This window comes from Mesoplodon bidens (assembly GCF_964165515.1).
Source record: "Mesoplodon bidens genome assembly, contig: HAP1_SCAFFOLD_999, whole genome shotgun sequence".
Taxonomy (NCBI): domain Eukaryota; kingdom Metazoa; phylum Chordata; class Mammalia; order Artiodactyla; family Ziphiidae; genus Mesoplodon; species Mesoplodon bidens.
The window spans coordinates 25,026-47,980 of record NW_027672483.1 but is presented as its reverse complement, the minus strand read 5'-3'; the positions used below and the strand labels follow the sequence as shown (position 1 = coordinate 47,980).

Below are 22,955 nucleotides of genomic sequence, written 5' to 3'. Positions count from 1 at the left end.
TTCTTTCTCAAGATTGTTTTGGCTCTTCAGGGTCTTTTGTGTTTCCATAGAAAATTTTAAATTATTTGTGCAAATTCTGTGTAAAATGCCAAGAGTATTTTCATAGGAATTGCATTGATTGCAGTTCTGTAGGTTGACTTGAGTAGTATGGTCATTTTAACACTACGGATGCTTCCAATTCAAGAATGCAATGTTATCTTTCCATCTGTTTGTGTTGTCTTCAGTTTCTTTCATCACTGTTATACTTTTCAGGGTACAGGTCTTTTGCCTCCTTAGGTAGGTTTATTCCTAGGTATTCTATCATTGTGATGCAATGGTAAATGAGATAGTTTCCTTAATTTCTCTTTCTGATACTTTGTTTTTAGTGTATACAGATGCAACTGATTTCTGTATATTAATAATAGTATTTAATAAGCTTCAGTTTCTACGTTTGTGAATGGTATTGACCACATATATTTGTACTGATCCAATACAAGGCTGAATTTTGGTATTTGTAAAATCAACTGGGAAACACTCCTTCATAGTTTGTGATCCCAACCTAGATAACACAGCATTGCAATAGGAATTTACTTGGAAATGTGAAAGTAATTACCAGTACAATTAATGGCCACCGGGTTGTTCTTCGGGACACCACGTCGTCGGCTCAGTGGTGCGTGCCCTGCTGTGGGACTGTCCTGTGCCCACCATAGGGCAGGGCCAGGCCCCAGGCATGTGGGCCATAGCGGGAGGGGCTTCCCTGCGGGGAGCAGGCATTGCCAGCACACATCGTCCTGGAGAGAGGCCACATGTGGCGCCCTCAGGAAGGGAGACTGTGGGGGGATGGAGGGCCGATGGGTGGGGTGTAGCGGAGGCACCTTGTTGGGGACCCTGGGGGGGGGGACCCGTGGGGTCCGGTGGCCGTTAGAAGTTCCTCTCTGTGTTATCATGCCCTCCGTTCAATGGTTTCAGTCAATGTTTCTCTTTAATAAATTTCTCGGAACGTTTCAGCTGAGTGTGGCCTCCGCAGTGGGCAATGGAGGGAAAGGATTGCTGCGGGTGAGGGTGGGGGTCCAGAGTCGGATTCCTGCTCAGCACCTGTGGGACACCTCTCCAGTGAGAGGGTAGGGTAGGCACTTTGCAGACCCAGACATGGTGAGGGTTCTTCTTCCATTTCATAGGTGAATTGTAAAGTTTTAGCGAAAACTGATAATTGCCTGAAAAGGCAGTAGAGAAGTTAAAATGTAAATGAAAAACTTGATTATCTCAGCAGGAAAAAGGGAACATAGGAGCAACAATAGTTGGACTGACAGTGCTACGGACTGAATATTTGTAATCCTCTCCCCCTCATTCACCTGTGAAATTCTAACCCCCAAAGGGATGGGATTTGGAGGTGGGGCGCTGGGAAGTGATTAGCCCATGATGGGGGAGCCCTCATGGATGAGATTAGCTCCCTTATAAAAGAGACCCCAGACAGCTGCCTCATCCTCTTGTGCCATGTGAGAAGGTGGCTAGTTGATACAACTAGACAAGAAATCAGTCCATATAAAGAAGAGCTTTATTACTGTTGCTTTATTACTCAGCTGTACAAAGGAACGAAATGGGTCGTTTGTAGAGACGTGGATGGATCCTAGAGACTGTCATACAGAGTGAAGGAAGTCAGAGAGAGAAAAACAAATATCGTATATTAATGCATATGTGTGGACCCTAGAAAAATGGTACAGATGAACCGGTTTGCAGGGCAGAAACAGAGACACAGATGTAGAGCACAGACATGTGGACACCAAGGTGGGAAAATGGTGGGGGCGGGGGTGGTGGTGTGATGAATTGGGAGATTGGGATTGACAAATGTACACTAATATGTACAAAATGGGTAACTAGTAAGAACCTGCTGTATAAAAGAATACATAAAATAAAATTCAAAAATTAAAAAAAACAAAAGAAATCAGAATAGGTTTATGACATTATCAATCACAGTAGAAAACCACCTGTAAAGACAAATTGACATATTTGCCACAATGGGCTCTGCTTCGCCAAGTTTGCTCCCCCAACTCCACAGCCTTGCAGGGAGGCCTTCCTATTGGTGCAAGGCCAATGGGCGTGTCTTTTGCCTCCAGAGGCGCCAAACCTTGGGACCTCAGACCCTCAGTGCGCAAGGCTTCTGCTGCTTCCATAGCAAAGCGCCTCCTCACGTGCTCTTCTCATCCAACCACTTTCTCTGTAAAGAGACGTCTAGAACTTTCTCCCGAATCTTCCTGGAGCTTCCGGGAGCACCCGGAAACCCGCGTGGCGTTCGCACAGAGTGCCTGGGACCGTCGGCTGCTGAGACGAGCTCTTCAGCCCCTTCTGAGCGGGACTCCGGAGTCATCCACAGAGTCAGAGCAAGTCAGGAGACAGGCGGGGGCTTTGCCGGGGGCTGGACTCCGCAGGTACCAGGGGCCCTGGGAAGGAGTGGAGGTGGGGGGAGGGCTACGGGCTGCTCGGTTGGGAGTGGGGGAATGGCGGCAGAGGGCAGCGGGTTGAAGGGGGGCTGAGGGAAGGGTCCCCCTGTGTTCGGTTCCGAGGGGAGGATCGCTGGCTGGTGGGGTGGCTGGTGGGGGGCGTTTTCGAGTCGGAGCGTAGAGGGTGGGGCTAATGTCTAAGCGTGGGGGGGCCCGGAGCGGAGGGCTTCCTGCTGGGCGGGTGTGGCCGGCCTTGGGGCCAGAGGAGAGGAGGACTGGCTGAGGGGGTGGGGAGGTTGGGATGGGCTGGCCCCCGCCCCAGGGGCCTACAAGGGAGAGGAGGGCTAAAGGCTGCTGCGTGTGGCGGGAGGAAGGGGGAGGTACTCCTGGCTGAGGCGGGGGTCGATGGGGAGGACTCCTGGGCGCAGGTGCGTTAGGTAGGCGTTAGGGGAGGTCCCGCCGGGGCGGGGCGTGGGTTGGGGGGCGACGACGCTCGTGACAGGAAGGGGGCTCAGGCTCCCGGGTGGGCGGGGGCACGAGGGTTGGGCTCTGCGTCTCGGGTGCGAGAACCGAGAGCCCCTGGCGCTGAGGGTGCTCGTGGGAGGACTCTCCCGTGTGGGGAGGTGAGAGAAGCACTCAGATGTCTGTGCATGAGGGGCCGCCAGCGGAGAGTCAAGGTGAGGAGCCGAGGGAGCGCTGAGGGACCCCCGCGGGATCATCTCAGCCCTGAGAAGCCCTGGGCTTGGTGGCCTGATGTTTTGTCCATAGATTCCCCCTGGGGCTCTCGGGACAGTGAAAGCCTTGGTGTGAGGGTCCGGCCTCGGGTGAACACAGGGGGCGTCCCCGGACCTGCCAGGGCTCAAGCTGAGGACTCTGAAGGAGGACAGAGGGGACCCCACTGATCCCCGCCCCTGCCATCAGCCCTGGGCAGTCCCGGGCCGGAATGAGCACTTGGCAAGGAGATTTGACTTCCGCCTCCAGGTCTCAGAGACACTGGGGACCTGGTGTAAGGGACGGGGCCTAAAGAGGGCGGAGGGAAGAATCCCAGGACCTGCCGGGAGTCGAGGTGAGGAACCTGAGGGAGGAATGAGCGGACCCTGGACCCCAGAAGAGAGGGGCCCCTGGGGAGGCGATAGGGTGGGATGACCCCATGCAGCACTTCCTGACATCCGGGTCTCAGAGACCCTGGTGAGGGGTTAAAAGGGGCGGGGTCTCAGAGAGGCTGGGGAGGGGGTATAAGGGGCGGGGTCTCAGGCGGGCACAGGAGAGAATCCCAGGTCCTGCGTGGAGTCAAGGTGAGGGCCCTGAGGGAGGACTGAGGGCAGCCTGGACCCCAGAACAGAGCTGGCCCTGGGAGGCCATAGGGTGGGATGAGCACAGCAGCACATCCTGACATCCGGGCCTCAGAGAAGCTGGGGACCTGGGATAAGGGGCGGGGTCTCATGAGGGCAGAGGGTAAAATGTCAGGTCCCTGGTGGACTAGAGTTAGAGCCCTTAGGGGACCCTGAGAGAGGACAAAAAGGACCCACCAGGTCCCCGCCCTGGCAGGTGGCCGTGGGAGGCCCCGGGGCGGGATGAGCACAGTAGGCCTGTCCTGACGTCCTGACGTCCGGGTCTCTGAGAGACTGGCGCCCTGGTAGAAGGAGCAGGGACTCACAGTGGCAGACGGGACAATCCCAGGTCCTGCCCAGAGTCCAGCCTGCACGCGAGGAAGCCAGGATTGAGGACGTTAGACCCCAACACAGGGAGGGATCCTTTGCCCTTCCGCGGGGGCCTTGGAGGCGCCAGAGCACGGTCAGCAGATGAGATGTTTCCTGACTTCTGGCTCAGGGTCCTCGGGAGGTCAGGTGTTTGGTGTGAGGGGTGAGGCTTCAGGTCCGCAGAGGGTGGACTCCCAGGACCCCGAGGGCAGACTGAGCAGACCCTCAGTCCTGGTACGGGGGCCTCCACAGAAACCTGCCCCTGTGGTCAGTGCTGGGAGGCCAGGCAGGAGGTGAGGACCCAGAATGTCCCCACCCTAGGACCCTCGGGAGGCCCTGGACAGGTGCGGCCACATGTGGGGCCCCCTCACTGCTTTCTGTTCAGACTCGGGGTCTTGTTCTGAGTTTCCCCTCAGGCCCACAAAGGGGAGAGTCCAGGCCCTTAAGGGGAACGGTGAGCACTACGAGCCAGCCCCGAGGAGACCACCCACCCCAGAACCCAGAACTGGGGGGATCTCACAGAGTCCGGCCCATCCCTCCTACCAGCACCGAGGGGCCCAGGGCTGTGCCACAGTCTACACAAGGGGTGCCCCCTCCATCCCTCTTACAGGGGCTCCAGGAACCGGGAGGCGAAGGCCCAAGTCTGAGGACCGTGTCCTCAGGCCACAGAGCAGAGGAGGCGCAGGCAGTGCCAGGAGTCAAGGGGAGGTGCGTGCCCTGAGTGTGTACCCAGGGGCTCCCCCTCCCAGAACAGAGGGGACCCCACAACACCCGAGTCACCCCACCATCCTGTTCAGCCCCAGAACCTGGGGCCGTGCTGGCTGCACCCTGAGGAGCCCCCTCACTTCCTTCTTCAGGTTGGCAGGGGACAGGCCGCCCAGGAGGAGCGCCCCTGTGAGGCCCGAGGGCACCCCTGAAGACGAGACCTGTAAGTGACTTTTGTCAGAGCTGCCCAGGGTGCCTTTCTCCGCCGAGGCCGCTCACACGCCCTGTCTCCCCCAGGTCCGTGGTCCCTACCTGTCACCCCTGCCCACACTCCCGTCGGCGGCCCGACCCCAGGCATCATGCCCCTGGTCGAGATGAGTGAGCTCCGCCAGCCGGAGGCAGACTTCCAGACCCCAGTCCCGGTCCAGGGCCTGGTGGAGGCACAGCTGTTGGGGGCTGAGGGGGAGGAGGCCGTATCCCCCTCGTCCTCCTCTTCTTACTCTGACCTGTTCCTGGGCACCTTGGAGGAGGTGGCTGATGCTGGAGAACCCAGTCCCCCCCAGAGCCCCTCCCCCACTGCCATGGCCACCCCTCCATGGAGCCAATCTGAAGACGACGGCCTCAGCCCCCAAGATGAGGAAGGGCCGAGCACCTGGCATGACCAGGAAGATGTGCTCCAACATGCTCTATGTCAGAAGGTGGATGAACTGATGGGGTTCCTGCTGTTCAAGCATCACACCAAGGAGTTGACCACAAAGGCAGAAATGCTGACCATCCTCGAAGATTACCAGGACCACTTCCCCATGGTCTTCAGGCGAGCCTCTGAGGACATGCGGCTGGTCCTTGGCCACGACGTGAAGGAAGTGGACCCCAGCAATCACTCCTATGTCCTCGTCCCCACCCTGGGCCTCACCTACGATGGGATGCTGAGTGACAGGCCGAGCATGCCCAAGACCGGCCTCCTGTTGCTGCTCCTGGGCCTGATCCTCCTGGAGGCCGACTCTGTTGCCCCTGAGGAGGTGGTCTGGAGAGCACTTAGCAAGATAGGTGTGTGTGCCGGGAGGGAGCACTACATCTATGGGGAGCCCAGGGAGCTCCTCACCAAAGTGTGGGTGCAGGAGGGCTACGTGGAGTACCGGCAGGTGCCCCACAGCGACCCCGCCCGCTACGAGTTCCTCTGGGGTCCCCGGGCCTACGCGGAGACCAGCAAGTGTCAGGTCCTGGAGCATCTGCACAGGGTCAGTGAATGGGATCCCAGGTCCTTCCCATCCCTGTCTGCAGAGGGTGTGAGCGACGAGGAACAGGGACCCTGAGCCAGAGCAGCAGCCAGGCTCCTTCCAGGCCCACGTCCAGCAGCTTCTCCCGTGGGGCAGGAAGGGAGGCTGATCCTTCACTCTGAGTTTGAAGAGGGAGTGGTCAGCCTTCTAAGCAGTGAGGGCCCGGGCAAGTTGGGGCAACCCGGTGTAGCATCTTTGTTTTCCTGTTTTCTAAGATAACGTGGAAATTCATCTGTTTCCTTTAGTGCTTTTTCAAATGTTGTTCTTTTTCATAGAAGATGTTTTAAATGCCAATACTTTGTATTTTTTATACAATTTTTAAAGGTTACATTCAATTTACAGTTGTTACCAAATATTGGCTCTATTCCCCATGTTGTACAATACATCCTTGTAGCCCGTCTTACACCCCAAAGTTTGTGCCTCCCACTCCTCCATCCCTGTAGTGCCCCTCCCTCATCCCTACTGATAAGCACTAACTAGTTTGTTCTCTGTATCTTTGAGTCTGCTTCTTTTTTTGATATATTCACTAGTTTGTTGTATCTTTTAGATTCCACCTGTGAGTGATATCGTGCATTATTTGCCGTTCCCTGTCTGACTTACTTCACTTAGCATATTGCCCTCCAAGTCCATCCATGTTGCTGCAAAAGGCAAAAGTTTGTTCCATTTTTATGGCTGAGTAGTAGTCCATTGTACATATACAGTACCTGTTCTTTATCCATTCATTTGTCGACGGACACTTAGGTAGCTTCCATATCTTTGCAATTGTAAATAATGCTTCTGTGAGCATTGGGGTGCATGGATCTTTTCGAATTAGTGGGGTTTTGAGGGGATATATACCCAGGAGTGGAATTGCAGGATCCTATGGTAGTTCTGTTTTTAGTTTTTTGAGAAACCTCTATGCTGTTTTCCCCAGTGGCTGCACCAATCTTACATTCTCCCAACAGCGTACAAGGGTTCCCTTTTCTCCACATCCTTACCTACATTTGTTATTTGTGTTCTTTTTCATGAGAGCCATTCTGACTAGGTGTGAGGTGATATCTCTTTGTGGATTTGACTTGCAGTTGCCTGATGATTAGTGATGTGGAGGATCATTTCATGTGCCTGTTGGCCATCTGCATTTTCTCCTTGAAAAAATGTCTATTCAGTTCTTCTGCCCATGTTTGTAATTGGGTTGTTTGTTTTCTTGATGTTGAGTTGTATGAGCTGTTTATATATACTGGATATTAATCCTTTGTCAGTCACTTCAGCTGCAAATCTTTTCTCCCATTCAATAGGTTGTCTTTTAGTTTGGTCAGTGGTTTCCTTTGTTGTGCAAAAAAGCTTTTAAGTTTAGTTAGGTCCCATTTGTTTATTTTTCCTTTTACTTCTTTTCCTTAGGAGATAGGTCCAAAAAAATATTGCTGTGATTTATGTCAAAGAGTGTTCTGCCTGTGTTTCCCTCTAGGAGTTTTATAGTATCCGGTCTTACATTTAGGCCTTTACCCTATTTTGCATTTATTTTTGTTTATGCTGTTGGACAATGGTCTAATTTCATTCTTTTACATGGAGCTGTTCAGTTCTCTCAGCACCACTTTTTGAAGAGACTGTCTTTTCTCCAGTGTATACTGTATTCCTGCCTAGTTTGTTGTAGATTAATTGACCATAGGTGCGTGGGTTTATTTCTTTGCTTTCTATCCTGTTCCATTGATCTATTTGTCTGTTTTTGTGCCAGTCCCATACTGTTTTGATTACTGTAGTGTGAAACCAGGGCGTATGATTCCTCCAGCTCTGTTGTTCTTTCTCAAGATTGTTTTGGCTCTTCAGGGTCTTTTGTGTTTCCATAGAAAATTTTAAATTATTTGTGCAAATTCTGTGTAAAATGCCAAGAGTATTTTCATAGGAATTGCATTGATTGCAGTTCTGTAGGTTGACTTGAGTAGTATGGTCATTTTAACACTACTGATGCTTCCAATTCAAGAATGCAATGTTATCTTTCCATCTGTTTGTGTTGTCTTCAGTTTCTTTCATCACTGTTATACTTTTCAGGGTACAGGTCTTTTGCCTCCTTAGGTAGGTTTATTCCTAGGTATTCTATCATTGTGATGCAATGGTAAATGAGATAGTTTCCTTAATTTCTCTTTCTGATACTTTGTTTTTAGTGTATACAGATGCAACTGATTTCTGTATATTAATAATAGTATTTAATAAGCTTCAGTTTCTACGTTTGTGAATGGTATTGACCACATATATTTGTACTGATCCAATACAAGGCTGAATTTTGGTATTTGTAAAATCAACTGGGAAACACTCCTTCATAGTTTGTGATCCCAACCTAGATAACACAGCATTGCAATAGGAATTTACTTGGAAATGTGAAAGTAATTACCAGTACAATTAATGGCCACCGGGTTGTTCTTCGGGACACCACGTCGTCGGCTCAGTGGTGCGTGCCCTGCTGTGGGACTGTCCTGTGCCCACCATAGGGCAGGGCCAGGCCCCAGGCATGTGGGCCATAGCGGGAGGGGCTTCCCTGCGGGGAGCAGGCATTGCCAGCACACATCGTCCTGGAGAGAGGCCACATGTGGCGCCCTCAGGAAGGGAGACTGTGGGGGGATGGAGGGCCGATGGGTGGGGTGTAGCGGAGGCACCTTGTTGGGGACCCTGGGGGGGGGACCCGTGGGGTCCGGTGGCCGTTAGAAGTTCCTCTCTGTGTTATCATGCCCTCCGTTCAATGGTTTCAGTCAATGTTTCTCTTTAATAAATTTCTCGGAACGTTTCAGCTGAGTGTGGCCTCCGCAGTGGGCAATGGAGGGAAAGGATTGCTGCGGGTGAGGGTGGGGGTCCAGAGTCGGATTCCTGCTCAGCACCTGTGGGACACCTCTCCAGTGAGAGGGTAGGGTAGGCACTTTGCAGACCCAGACATGGTGAGGGTTCTTCTTCCATTTCATCGGTGAATTGTAAAGTTTTAGCGAAAACTGATAATTGCCTGAAAAGGCAGTAGAGAAGTTAAAATGTAAATGAAAAACTTGATTATCTCAGCAGGAAAAAGGGAACATAGGAGCAACAATAGTTGGACTGACAGTGCTACGGACTGAATATTTGTAATCCTCTCCCCCTCATTCACCTGTGAAATTCTAACCCCCAAAGGGATGGGATTTGGAGGTGGGGCGCTGGGAAGTGATTAGCCCATGATGGGGGAGCCCTCATGGATGAGATTAGCTCCCTTATAAAAGAGACCCCAGACAGCTGCCTCATCCTCTTGTGCCATGTGAGAAGGTGGCTAGTTGATACAACTAGACAAGAAATCAGTCCATATAAAGAAGAGCTTTATTACTGTTGCTTTATTACTCAGCTGTACAAAGGAACGAAATGGGTCGTTTGTAGAGACGTGGATGGATCCTAGAGACTGTCATACAGAGTGAAGGAAGTCAGAGAGAGAAAAACAAATATCGTATATTAATGCATATGTGTGGACCCTAGAAAAATGGTACAGATGAACCGGTTTGCAGGGCAGAAACAGAGACACAGATGTAGAGCACAGACATGTGGACACCAAGGTGGGAAAATGGTGGGGGCGGGGGTGGTGGTGTGATGAATTGGGAGATTGGGATTGACAAATGTACACTAATATGTACAAAATGGGTAACTAGTAAGAACCTGCTGTATAAAAGAATACATAAAATAAAATTCAAAAATTAAAAAAAACAAAAGAAATCAGAATAGGTTTATGACATTATCAATCACAGTAGAAAACCACCTGTAAAGACAAATTGACATATTTGCCACAATGGGCTCTGCTTCGCCAAGTTTGCTCCCCCAACTCCACAGCCTTGCAGGGAGGCCTTCCTATTGGTGCAAGGCCAATGGGCGTGTCTTTTGCCTCCAGAGGCGCCAAACCTTGGGACCTCAGACCCTCAGTGCGCAAGGCTTCTGCTGCTTCCATAGCAAAGCGCCTCCTCACGTGCTCTTCTCATCCAACCACTTTCTCTGTAAAGAGACGTCTAGAACTTTCTCCCGAATCTTCCTGGAGCTTCCGGGAGCACCCGGAAACCCGCGTGGCGTTCGCACGGAGTGCCTGGGACCGTCGGCTGCTGAGACGAGCTCTTCAGCCCCTTCTGAGCGGGACTCCGGAGTCATCCACAGAGTCAGAGCAAGTCAGGAGACAGGCGGGGGCTTTGCCGGGGGCTGGACTCCGCAGGTACCAGGGGCCCTGGGAAGGAGTGGAGGTGGGGGGAGGGCTACGGGCTGCTCGGTTGGGAGTGGGGGAATGGCGGCAGAGGGCAGCGGGTTGAAGGGGGGCTGAGGGAAGGGTCCCCCTGTGTTCGGTTCCGAGGGGAGGATCGCTGGCTGGTGGGGTGGCTGGTGGGGGGCGTTTTCGAGTCGGAGCGTAGAGGGTGGGGCTAATGTCTAAGCGTGGGGGGGCCCGGAGCGGAGGGCTTCCTGCTGGGCGGGTGTGGCCGGCCTTGGGGCCAGAGGAGAGGAGGACTGGCTGAGGGGGTGGGGAGGTCGGGATGGGCTGGCCCCCGCCCCAGGGGCCTACAAGGGAGAGGAGGGCTAAAGGCTGCTGCGTGTGGCGGGAGGAAGGGGGAGGTACTCCTGGCTGAGGCGGGGGTCGATGGGGAGGACTCCTGGGCGCAGGTGCGTTAGGTAGGCGTTAGGGGAGGTCCCGCCGGGGCGGGGCGTGGGTTGGGGGGCGACGACGCTCGTGACAGGAAGGGGGCTCAGGCTCCCGGGTGGGCGGGGGCACGAGGGTTGGGCTCTGCGTCTCGGGTGCGAGAACCGAGAGCCCCTGGCGCTGAGGGTGCTCGTGGGAGGACTCTCCCGTGTGGGGAGGTGAGAGAGGCACTCAGATGTCTGTGCATGAGGGGCCGCCAGCGGAGAGTCAAGGTGAGGAGCCGAGGGAGCGCTGAGGGACCCCCGCGGGATCATCTCAGCCCTGAGAAGCCCTGGGCTTGGTGGCCTGATGTTTTGTCCATAGATTCCCCCTGGGGCTCTCGGGACAGTGAAAGCCTTGGTGTGAGGGTCCGGCCTCGGGTGAACACAGGGGGCGTCCCCGGACCTGCCAGGGCTCAAGCTGAGGACTCTGAAGGAGGACAGAGGGGACCCCACTGATCCCCGCCCCTGCCATCAGCCCTGGGCAGTCCCGGGCCGGAATGAGCACTTGGCAAGGAGATTTGACTTCCGCCTCCAGGTCTCAGAGACACTGGGGACCTGGTGTAAGGGACGGGGCCTAAAGAGGGCGGAGGGAAGAATCCCAGGACCTGCCGGGAGTCGAGGTGAGGAACCTGAGGGAGGAATGAGCAGACCCTGGACCCCAGAAGAGAGGGGCCCCTGGGGAGGCGATAGGGTGGGATGACCCCATGCAGCACTTCCTGACATCCGGGTCTCAGAGACCCTGGTGAGGGGTTAAAAGGGGCGGGGTCTCAGAGAGGCTGGGGAGGGGGTATAAGGGGCGGGGTCTCAGGCGGGCACAGGAGAGAATCCCAGGTCCTGCGTGGAGTCAAGGTGAGGGCCCTGAGGGAGGACTGAGGGCAGCCTGGACCCCAGAACAGAGCTGGCCCTGGGAGGCCATAGGGTGGGATGAGCACAGCAGCACATCCTGACATCCGGGCCTCAGAGAAGCTGGGGACCTGGGATAAGGGGCGGGGTCTCATGAGGGCAGAGGGTAAAATGTCAGGTCCCTGGTGGACTAGAGTTAGAGCCCTTAGGGGACCCTGAGAGAGGACAAAAAGGACCCACCAGGTCCCCGCCCTGGCAGGTGGCCGTGGGAGGCCCCGGGGCGGGATGAGCACAGTAGGCCTGTCCTGACGTCCTGACGTCCGGGTCTCTGAGAGACTGGCGCCCTGGTAGAAGGAGCAGGGACTCACAGTGGCAGACGGGACAATCCCAGGTCCTGCCCAGAGTCCAGCCTGCATGCGAGGAAGCCAGGATTGAGGACGTTAGACCCCAACACAGGGAGGGATCCTTTGCCCTTCCGCGGGGGCCTTGGAGGCGCCAGAGCACGGTCAGCAGATGAGATGTTTCCTGACTTCTGGCTCAGGGTCCTCGGGAGGTCAGGTGTTTGGTGTGAGGGGTGAGGCTTCAGGTCCGCAGAGGGTGGACTCCCAGGACCCCGAGGGCAGACTGAGCAGACCCTCAGTCCTGGTACAGGGGCCTCCACAGAAACCTGCCCCTGTGGTCAGTGCTGGGAGGCCAGGCAGGAGGTGAGGACCCAGAATGTCCCCACCCTAGGACCCTCGGGAGGCCCTGGACAGGTGCGGCCACATGTGGGGCCCCCTCACTGCTTTCTGTTCAGACTCGGGGTCTTGTTCTGAGTTTCCCCTCAGGCCCACAAAGGGGAGAGTCCAGGCCCTTAAGGGGAACGGTGAGCACTACGAGCCAGCCCCGAGGAGACCACCCACCCCAGAACCCAGAACTGGGGGGATCTCACAGAGTCCGGCCCATCCCTCCTACCAGCACCGAGGGTCCCAGGGCTGTGCCACAGTCTACACAAGAGGTGCCCCCTCCATCCCTCTTACAGGGGCTCCAGGAACCGGGAGGCGAAGGCCCAAGTCTGAGGACCGTGTCCTCAGGCCACAGAGCAGAGGAGGCGCAGGCAGTGCCAGGAGTCAAGGGGAGGTGCGTGCCCTGAGTGTGTACCCAGGGGCTCCCCCTCCCAGAACAGAGGGGACCCCACAACACCCGAGTCACCCCACCATCCTGTTCAGCCCCAGAACCTGGGGCCGTGCTGGCTGCACCCTGAGGAGCCCCCTCACTTCCTTCTTCAGGTTGGCAGGGGACAGGCCGCCCAGGAGGAGCGCCCCTGTGAGGCCCGAGGGCACCCCTGAAGACGAGACCTGTAAGTGACTTTTGTCAGAGCTGCCCAGGGTGCCTTTCTCCGCCGAGGCCGCTCACACGCCCTCTCTCCCCCAGGTCCGTGGTCCCTACCTGTCACCCCTGCCCACACTCCCGTCGGCGGCCCGACCCCAGGCATCATGCCCCTGGTCGAGATGAGTGAGCTCCGCCAGCCGGAGGCAGACTTCCAGACCCCAGTCCCGGTCCAGGGCCTGGTGGAGGCACAGCTGTTGGGGGCTGAGGGGGAGGAGGCCGTATCCCCCTCGTCCTCCTCTTCTTACTCTGACCTGTTCCTGGGCACCTTGGAGGAGGTGGCTGATGCTGGAGAACCCAGTCCCCCCCAGAGCCCCTCCCCCACTGCCATGGCCACCCCTCCATGGAGCCAATCTGAAGACGACGGCCTCAGCCCCCAAGATGAGGAAGGGCCGAGCACCTGGCATGACCAGGAAGATGTGCTCCAACATGCTCTATGTCAGAAGGTGGATGAACTGATGGGGTTCCTGCTGTTCAAGCATCACACCAAGGAGTTGACCACAAAGGCAGAAATGCTGACCATCCTCGAAGATTACCAGGACCACTTCCCCATGGTCTTCAGGCGAGCCTCTGAGGACATGCGGCTGGTCCTTGGCCACGACGTGAAGGAAGTGGACCCCAGCAATCACTCCTATGTCCTCGTCCCCACCCTGGGCCTCACCTACGATGGGATGCTGAGTGACAGGCCGAGCATGCCCAAGACCGGCCTCCTGTTGCTGCTCCTGGGCCTGATCCTCCTGGAGGCCGACTCTGTTGCCCCTGAGGAGGTGGTCTGGAGAGCACTTAGCAAGATAGGTGTGTGTGCCGGGAGGGAGCACTACATCTATGGGGAGCCCAGGGAGCTCCTCACCAAAGTGTGGGTGCAGGAGGGCTACGTGGAGTACCGGCAGGTGCCCCACAGCGACCCCGCCCGCTACGAGTTCCTCTGGGGTCCCCGGGCCTACGCGGAGACCAGCAAGTGTCAGGTCCTGGAGCATCTGCACAGGGTCAGTGAATGGGATCCCAGGTCCTTCCCATCCCTGTCTGCAGAGGGTGTGAGCGACGAGGAACAGGGACCCTGAGCCAGAGCAGCAGCCAGGCTCCTTCCAGGCCCACGTCCAGCAGCTTCTCCCGTGGGGCAGGAAGGGAGGCTGATCCTTCACTCTGAGTTTGAAGAGGGAGTGGTCAGCCTTCTAAGCAGTGAGGGCCCGGGCAAGTTGGGGCAACCCGGTGTAGCATCTTTGTTTTCCTGTTTTCTAAGATGACGTGGAAATTCATCTGTTTCCTTTAGTGCTTTTTCAAATGTTGTTCTTTTTCATAGAAGATGTTTTAAATGCCAATACTTTGTATTTTTTATACAATTTTTAAAGGTTACATTCAATTTACAGTTGTTACCAAATATTGGCTCTATTCCCCATGTTGTACAATACATCCTTGTAGCCCGTCTTACACCCCAAAGTTTGTGCCTCCCACTCCTCCATCCCTGTAGTGCCCCTCCCTCATCCCTACTGATAAGCACTAACTAGTTTGTTCTCTGTATCTTTGAGTCTGCTTCTTTTTTTGATATATTCACTAGTTTGTTGTATCTTTTAGATTCCACCTGTGAGTGATATCGTGCATTATTTGCCGTTCCCTGTCTGACTTACTTCACTTAGCATATTGCCCTCCAAGTCCATCCATGTTGCTGCAAAAGGCAAAAGTTTGTTCCATTTTTATGGCTGAGTAGTAGTCCATTGTACATATACAGTACCTGTTCTTTATCCATTCATTTGTCGACGGACACTTAGGTAGCTTCCATATCTTTGCAATTGTAAATAATGCTTCTGTGAGCATTGGGGTGCATGGATCTTTTCGAATTAGTGGGGTTTTGAGGGGATATATACCCAGGAGTGGAATTGCAGGATCCTATGGTAGTTCTGTTTTTAGTTTTTTGAGAAACCTCTATGCTGTTTTCCCCAGTGGCTGCACCAATCTTACATTCTCCCAACAGCGTACAAGGGTTCCCTTTTCTCCACATCCTTACCTACATTTGTTATTTGTGTTCTTTTTCATGAGAGCCATTCTGACTAGGTGTGAGGTGATATCTCTTTGTGGATTTGACTTGCAGTTGCCTGATGATTAGTGATGTGGAGGATCATTTCATGTGCCTGTTGGCCATCTGCATTTTCTCCTTGAAAAAATGTCTATTCAGTTCTTCTGCCCATGTTTGTAATTGGGTTGTTTGTTTTCTTGATGTTGAGTTGTATGAGCTGTTTATATATACTGGATATTAATCCTTTGTCAGTCACTTCAGCTGCAAATCTTTTCTCCCATTCAATAGGTTGTCTTTTAGTTTGGTCAGTGGTTTCCTTTGTTGTGCAAAAAAGCTTTTAAGTTTAGTTAGGTCCCATTTGTTTATTTTTCCCTTTACTTCTTTTCCTTAGGAGATAGATCCAAAAAAAATATTGCTGTGATTTATGTCAAAGAGTGTTCTGCCTGTGTTTCCCTCTAGGAGTTTTATAGTATCCGGTCTTACATTTAGGCCTTTACCCTATTTTGCATTTATTTTTGTTTATGCTGTTGGACAATGGTCTAATTTCATTCTTTTACATGGAGCTGTTCAGTTCTCTCAGCACCACTTTTTGAAGAGACTGTCTTTTCTCCAGTGTATACTGTATTCCTGCCTAGTTTGTTGTAGATTAATTGACCATAGGTGCGTGGGTTTATTTCTTTGCTTTCTATCCTGTTCCATTGATCTATTTGTCTGTTTTTGTGCCAGTCCCATACTGTTTTGATTACTGTAGTGTGAAACCAGGGCGTATGATTCCTCCAGCTCTGTTGTTCTTTCTCAAGATTGTTTTGGCTCTTCAGGGTCTTTTGTGTTTCCATAGAAAATTTTAAATTATTTGTGCAAATTCTGTGTAAAATGCCAAGAGTATTTTCATAGGAATTGCATTGATTGCAGTTCTGTAGGTTGACTTGAGTAGTATGGTCATTTTAACACTACCGATGCTTCCAGTTCAAGAATGCAATGTTATCTTTCCATCTGTTTGTGTTGTCTTCAGTTTCTTTCATCACTGTTATACTTTTCAGGGTACAGGTCTTTTGCCTCCTTAGGTAGGTTTATTCCTAGGTATTCTATCATTGTGATGCAATGGTAAATGAGATAGTTTCCTTAATTTCTCTTTCTGATACTTTGTTTTTAGTGTATACAGATGCAACTGATTTCTGTATATTAATAATAGTATTTAATAAGCTTCAGTTTCTACGTTTGTGAATGGTATTGACCACATATATTTGTACTGATCCAATACAAGGCTGAATTTTGGTATTTGTAAAATCAACTGGGAAACACTCCTTCATAGTTTGTGATCCCAACCTAGATAACACAGCATTGCAATAGGAATTTACTTGGAAATGTGAAAGTAATTACCAGTACAATTAATGGCCACCGGGTTGTTCTTCGGGACACCACGTCGTCGGCTCAGTGGTGCGTGCCCTGCTGTGGGACTGTCCTGTGCCCACCATAGGGCAGGGCCAGGCCCCAGGCATGTGGGCCATAGCGGGAGGGGCTTCCCTGCGGGGAGCAGGCATTGCCAGCACACATCGTCCTGGAGAGAGGCCACATGTGGGGCCCTCAGGAAGGGAGACTGTGGGGGGATGGAGGGCCGATGGGTGGGGTGTAGCGGAGGCACCTTGTTGGGGACCCTGGGGGGGGGACCCGTGGGGTCCGGTGGCCGTTAGAAGTTCCTCTCTGTGTTATCATGCCCTCCGTTCAATGGTTTCAGTCAATGTTTCTCTTTAATAAATTTCTCGGAACGTTTCAGCTGAGTGTGGCCTCCGCAGTGGGCAATGGAGGGAAAGGATTGCTGCGGGTGAGGGTGGGGGTCCAGAGTCGGATTCCTGCTCAGCACCTGTGGGACACCTCTCCAGTGAGAGGGTAGGGTAGGCACTTTGCAGACCCAGACATGGTGAGGGTTCTTCTTCCATTTCATAGGTGAATTGTAAAGTTTTAGCGAAAACTGATAATTGCCTGAAAAGGCAGTAGAGAAGTTAAAATGTAAATGAAAAACTTGATTATCTCAGCAGGAAAAAGGGAACATAGGAGCAACAATAGTTGGACTGACACTGCTACGGACTGAATATTTGTAATCCTCTCCCCCTCATTCACCTGTGAAATTCTAACCCGCAAAGGGATGGGATTTGGAGGTGGGGCGCGGGGAAGTGATTAGCCTATGATGGGGGAGCCCTCATGGATGAGATTAGCTCCCTTATAAAAGAGACCCCAGACAGCTGCCTCATCCTCTTGTGCCATGTGAGAAGGTGGCTAGTTGATACAACTAGACAAGAAATCAGTCCATATAAAGAAGAGCTTTATTACTGTTGCTTTATTACTCAGCTGTACAAAGGAACGAAATGGGTCGTTTGTAGAGACGTGGATGGATCCTAGAGACTGTCATACAGAGTGAAGGAAGTCAGAGAGAGAAAAACAAATATCGTATATTAATGCATATGTGTGGAACCTAGAAAAATGGTACAGATGAACCGGTTTGCAGGGCAGAAACAGAGACACAGATGTAGAGCACAGACATGTGGACACCAAGGTGGGAAAATGTTGGGGGCGGGGGGGGGTGGTGTGATGAATTGGGAGATTGGGATTGACAAATGTACACTAATATGTACAAAATGGGTAACTAGTAAGAACCTGCTGTATAAAAGAATACATAAAATAAAATTCAAAAATTAAAAAAAACAAAAGAAATCAGAATAGGTTTATGACATTATCAATCACAGTAGAAAACCACCTGTAAAGACAAATTGACATATTTGCCACAATGGGCTCTGCATCGCCAAGTTTGCTCCCCCAACTCCACAGCCTTGCAGGGAGGCCTTCCTATTGGTGCAAGGCCAATGGGCGTGTCTTTTGCCTCCAGAGGCGCCAAACCTTGGGACCTCAGACCCTCAGTGCGCAAGGCTTTTGCTGCTTCCATAGCAAAGCGCCTCCTCACGTGCTCTTCTCATCCAACCACTTTCTCTGTAAAGAGACGTCTAGAACTTTCTCCTGAATCTTCCTGGAGCTTCCGGGAGCACCCGGAAACCCGCGTGGCGTTCGCACGGAGTGCCTGGGACCGTCGGCTGCTGAGACGAGCTCTTCAGCCCCTTCTGAGCGGGACTCCGGAGTCATCCACAGAGTCAGAGCAAGTCAGGAGACAGGCGGGGGCTTTGCCGGGGGCTGGACTCCGCAGGTACCAGGGCCCTGGGAAGGAGTGGAGGTGGGGGGAGGGCTACGGGCTGCTCGGTTGGGAGTGGGAGAGCGGTGGTGGAGGGCAGCGGGCTGAAGCGAGGCTGAGGGAAGGGTCCCCATGTGTTTGGGTCCGAGGGGAGGACCGCTGGCTGGTGGGGGGCGTTCTCGAGTCGGCGTGCAGAGGGTGGGGCTAATGGCTAAGCGTGGGGGGGCCCGGAGCGGAGGGCTTCCTGCTGGGCGGGTGTGGCCGGCCTTGGGGCCAGAGGAGAGGAGGACTGGCTGAGGGGGTCGGGAGGTCGGGATGGGCTGGTCCCCGCCCCAGGGGCCTACAAGGGAGGGGAGGGCTAAAGGCTGCTGCGTGTGGCGGGAGGAAGGGGGAGGTACTCCTGGCTGAGGCGGGGGTCGATGGGGAGGACTCCTGGGCGCAGGTGCGTTAGGTAGGCGTTAGGGGAGGTCCCGCTGGGGCGGGGCGTGGGTTGGGGGGCGACGACGCTCGTGACAGGAAGGGGGCTCAGGCTCCCGGGTGGGCGGGGGCACGAGGGTTGGGCTCTGCGTCTCGGGTGCGAGAACCGAGAGCCCCTGGCGCTGAGGGTGCTCGTGGGAGGACTCTCCCGTGTGGGGAGGTGAGAGAGGCACTCAGATGTCTGTGCATGAGGGGCCGCCAGCGGAGAGTCAAGGTGAGGAGCCGAGGGAGCGCTGAGGGACCCCCGCGGGATCATCTCAGCCCTGAGAAGCCCTGGGCTTGGTGGCCTGATGTTTTGTCCATAGATTCCCCCTGGGGCTCTCGGGACAGTGAAAGCCTTGGTGTGAGGGTCCGGCCTCGGGTGAACACAGGGGGCGTCCCCGGACCTGCCAGGGCTCAAGCTGAGGACTCTGAAGGAGGACAGAGGGGACCCCACTGATCCCCGCCCCTGCCATCAGCCCTGGGCAGTCCCGGGCCGGAATGAGCACTTGGCAAGGAGATTTGACTTCCGCCTCCAGGTCTCAGAGACACTGGGGACCTGGTGTAAGGGACGGGGCCTAAAGAGGGCGGAGGGAAGAATCCCAGGACCTGCCGGGAGTCGAGGTGAGGAACCTGAGGGAGGAATGAGCGGACCCTGGACCCCAGAAGAGAGGGGCCCCTGGGGAGGCGATAGGGTGGGATGACCCCATGCAGCACTTCCTGACATCCGGGTCTCAGAGACCCTGGTGAGGGGTTAAAAGGGGCGGGGTCTCAGAGAGGCTGGGGAGGGGGTATAAGGGGTGGTGTCTCAGGCGGGCACAGGAGAGAATCCCAGGTCCTGCGTGGAGTCAAGGTGAGGGCCCTGAGGGAGGACTGAGGGCAGCCTGGACCCCAGAACAGAGCTGGCCCTGGGAGGCCATAGGGTGGGATGAGCACAGCAGCACATCCTGACATCCGGGCCTCAGAGAAGCTGGGGACCTGGGATAAGGGGCGGGGTCTCATGAGGGCAGAGGGTAAAATGTCAGGTCCCTGGTGGACTAGAGTTAGAGCCCTTAGGGGACCCTGAGAGAGGACAAAAAGGACCCACCAGGTCCCCGCCCTGGCAGGTGGCCGTGGGAGGCCCCGGGGCGGGATGAGCACAGTAGGCCTGTCCTGACGTCCTGACGTCCGGGTCTCTGAGAGACTGGCGCCCTGGTAGAAGGAGCAGGGACTCACAGTGGCAGACGGGACAATCCCAGGTCCTGCCCAGAGTCCAGCCTGCACGCGAGGAAGCCAGGATTGAGGACGTTAGACCCCAACACAGGGAGGGATCCTTTGCCCTTCCGCGGGGGCCTTGGAGGCGCCAGAGCACGGTCAGCAGATGAGATGTTTCCTGACTTCTGGCTCAGGGTCCTCGGGAGGTCAGGTGTTTGGTGTGAGGGGTGAGGCTTCAGGTCCGCAGAGGGTGGACTCCCAGGACCCCGAGGGCAGACTGAGCAGACCCTCAGTCCTGGTACGGGGGCCTCCACAGAAACCTGCCCCTGTGGTCAGTGCTGGGAGGCCAGGCAGGAGGTGAGGACCCAGAATGTCCCCACCCTAGGACCCTCGGGAGGCCCTGGACAGGTGCGGCCACATGTGGGGCCCCCTCACTGCTTTCTGTTCAGACTCGGGGTCTTGTTCTGAGTTTCCCCTCAGGCCCACAAAGGGGAGAGTCCAGGCCCTTAAGGGGAACGGTGAGCACTACGAGCCAGCCCCGAGGAGACCACCCACCCCAGAACCCAGAACTGGGGGGATCTCACAGAGTCCGGCCCATCCCTCCTACCAGCACCGAGGGTCCCAGGGCTGTGCCACAGTCTACACAAGGGGTGCCCCCTCCATCCCTCTTACAGGGGCTCCAGGAACCGGGAGGCGAAGGCCCAAGTCTGAGGACCGTGTCCTCAGGCCACAGAGCAGAGGAGGCGCAGGCAGTGCCAGGAGTCAAGGGGAGGTGCGTGCCCTGAGTGTGTACCCAGGGGCTCCCCCTCCCAGAACAGAGGGGACCCCACAACACCCGAGTCACCCCACCATCCTGTTCAGCCCCAGAACCTGGGGCCGTGCTGGCTGCACCCTGAGGAGCCCCCTCACTTCCTTCTTCAGGTTGGCAGGGGACAGGCCGCCCAGGAGGAGCGCCCCTGTGAGGCTCGAGGGCACCCCTGAAGACGAGACCTGTAAGTGACTTTTGTCAGAGCTGCCCAGGGTGCCTTTCTCCGCCGAGGCCGCTCACACGCCCTCTCTCCCCCAGGTCCGTGGTCCCTACCTGTCACCCCTGCCCACACTCCCGTCGGCGGCCCGACCCCAGGCATCATGCCCCTGGTCGAGATGAGTGAGCTCCGCCAGCCGGAGGCAGACTTCCAGACCCCAGTCCCGGTCCAGGGCCTGGTGGAGGCACAGCTGTTGGGGGCTGAGGGGGAGGAGGCCGTATCCCCCTCGTCCTCCTCTTCTTACTCTGACCTGTTCCTGGGCACCTTGGAGGAGGTGGCTGATGCTGGAGAACCCAGTCCCCCCCAGAGCCCCTCCCCCACTGCCATGGCCACCCCTCCATGGAGCCAATCTGAAGACGACGGCCTCAGCCCCCAAGATGAGGAAGGGCCGAGCACCTGGCATGACCAGGAAGATGTGCTCCAACATGCTCTATGTCAGAAGGTGGATGAACTGATGGGGTTCCTGCTGTTCAAGCATCACACCAAGGAGTTGACCACAAAGGCAGAAATGCTGACCATCCTCGAAGATTACCAGGACCACTTCCCCATGGTCTTCAGGCGAGCCTCTGAGGGCATGCGGCTGGTCCTTGGCCACGACGTGAAGGAAGTGGACCCCAGCAATCACTCCTATGTCCTCGTCCCCACCCTGGGCCTCACCTACGATGGGATGCTGAGTGACAGGCCGAGCATGCCCAAGACCGGCCTCCTGTTGCTGCTCCTGGGCCTGATCCTCCTGGAGGCCGACTCTGTTGCCCCTGAGGAGGTGGTCTGGAGAGCACTTAGCAAGATAGGTGTGTGTGCCGGGAGGGAGCACTACATCTATGGGGAGCCCAGGGAGCTCCTCACCAAAGTGTGGGTGCAGGAGGGCTACGTGGAGTACCGGCAGGTGCCCCACAGCGACCCCGCCCGCTACGAGTTCCTCTGGGGTCCCCGGGCCTACGCGGAGACCAGCAAGTGTCAGGTCCTGGAGCATCTGCACAGGGGCAGTGAATGGGATCCCAGGTCCTTCCCATCCCTGTCTGCAGAGGGTGTGAGCGACGAGGAACAGGGACCCTGAGCCAGAGCAGCAGCCAGGCTCCTTCCAGGCCCACGTCCAGCAGCTTCTCCCGTGGGGCAGGAAGGGAGGCTGATCCTTCACTCTGAGTTTGAAGAGGGAGTGGTCAGCCTTCTAAGCAGTGAGGGCCCGGGCAAGTTGGGGCAACCCGGTGTAGCATCTTTGTTTTCCTGTTTTCTAAGATGACGTGGAAATTCATCTGTTTCCTTTAGTGCTTTTTCAAATGTTGTTCTTTTTCATAGAAGATGTTTTAAATGCCAATACTTTGTATTTTTTATACAATTTTTAAAGGTTACATTCAATTTACAGTTGTTACCAAATATTGGCTCTATTCCCCATGTTGTACAATACATCCTTGTAGCCCGTCTTACACCCCAAAGTTTGTGCCTCCCACTCCTCCATCCCTGTAGTGCCCCTCCCTCATCCCTACTGATAAGCACTAACTAGTTTGTTCTCTGTATCTTTGAGTCTGCTTCTTTTATTGATATATTCACTAGTTTGTTGTATCTTTTAGATTCCACCTGTGAGTGATATCGTGCATTATTTGCCGTTCCCTGTCTGACTTACTTCACTTAGCATATTGCCCTCCAAGTCCATCCATGTTGCTGCAAAAGGCAAAAGTTTGTTCCATTTTTATGGCTGAGTAGTAGTCCATTGTACATATACAGTACCTGTTCTTTATCCATTCATTTGTCGACGGACACTTAGGTAGCTTCCATATCTTTGCAATTGTAAATAATGCTTCTGTGAGCATTGGGGTGCATGGATCTTTTCGAATTAGTGGGGTTTTGAGGGGATATATACCCAGGAGTGGAATTGCAGGATCCTATGGTAGTTCTGTTTTTAGTTTTTTGAGAAACCTCTATGCTGTTTTCCCCAGTGGCTGCACCAATCTTACATTCTCCCAACAGCGTACAAGGGTTCCCTTTTCTCCACATCCTTACCTACATTTGTTATTTGTGTTCTTTTTCATGAGAGCCATTCTGACTAGGTGTGAGGTGATATCTCTTTGTGGATTTGACTTGCAGTTGCCTGATGATTAGTGATGTGGAGGATCATTTCATGTGCCTGTTGGCCATCTGCATTTTCTCC

At 54.5% G+C, this 22,955-nt stretch overlaps 1 protein-coding gene across 1 annotated transcript; it reads left to right on the top strand.

Moving 5' to 3' along the window:
- Nucleotides 1-9,865: 9,865 nt before the first annotated feature.
- Nucleotides 9,866-14,059, top strand: LOC308609891 (melanoma-associated antigen 8-like; the record flags this gene model as incomplete). Its single annotated transcript, XM_081259169.1, has 4 exons — nt 9,866-10,276; nt 12,599-12,696; nt 12,846-12,916; nt 12,991-14,059. The coding sequence occupies 4 exons, from the start codon at nt 9,866-9,868 to the stop codon at nt 14,004-14,006; spliced, it is 1,596 nt and encodes a 531-aa protein (XP_081115295.1). The 3' UTR covers nt 14,007-14,059.
- Between the last annotated feature and the right edge of the window lie 8,896 nt (nt 14,060-22,955).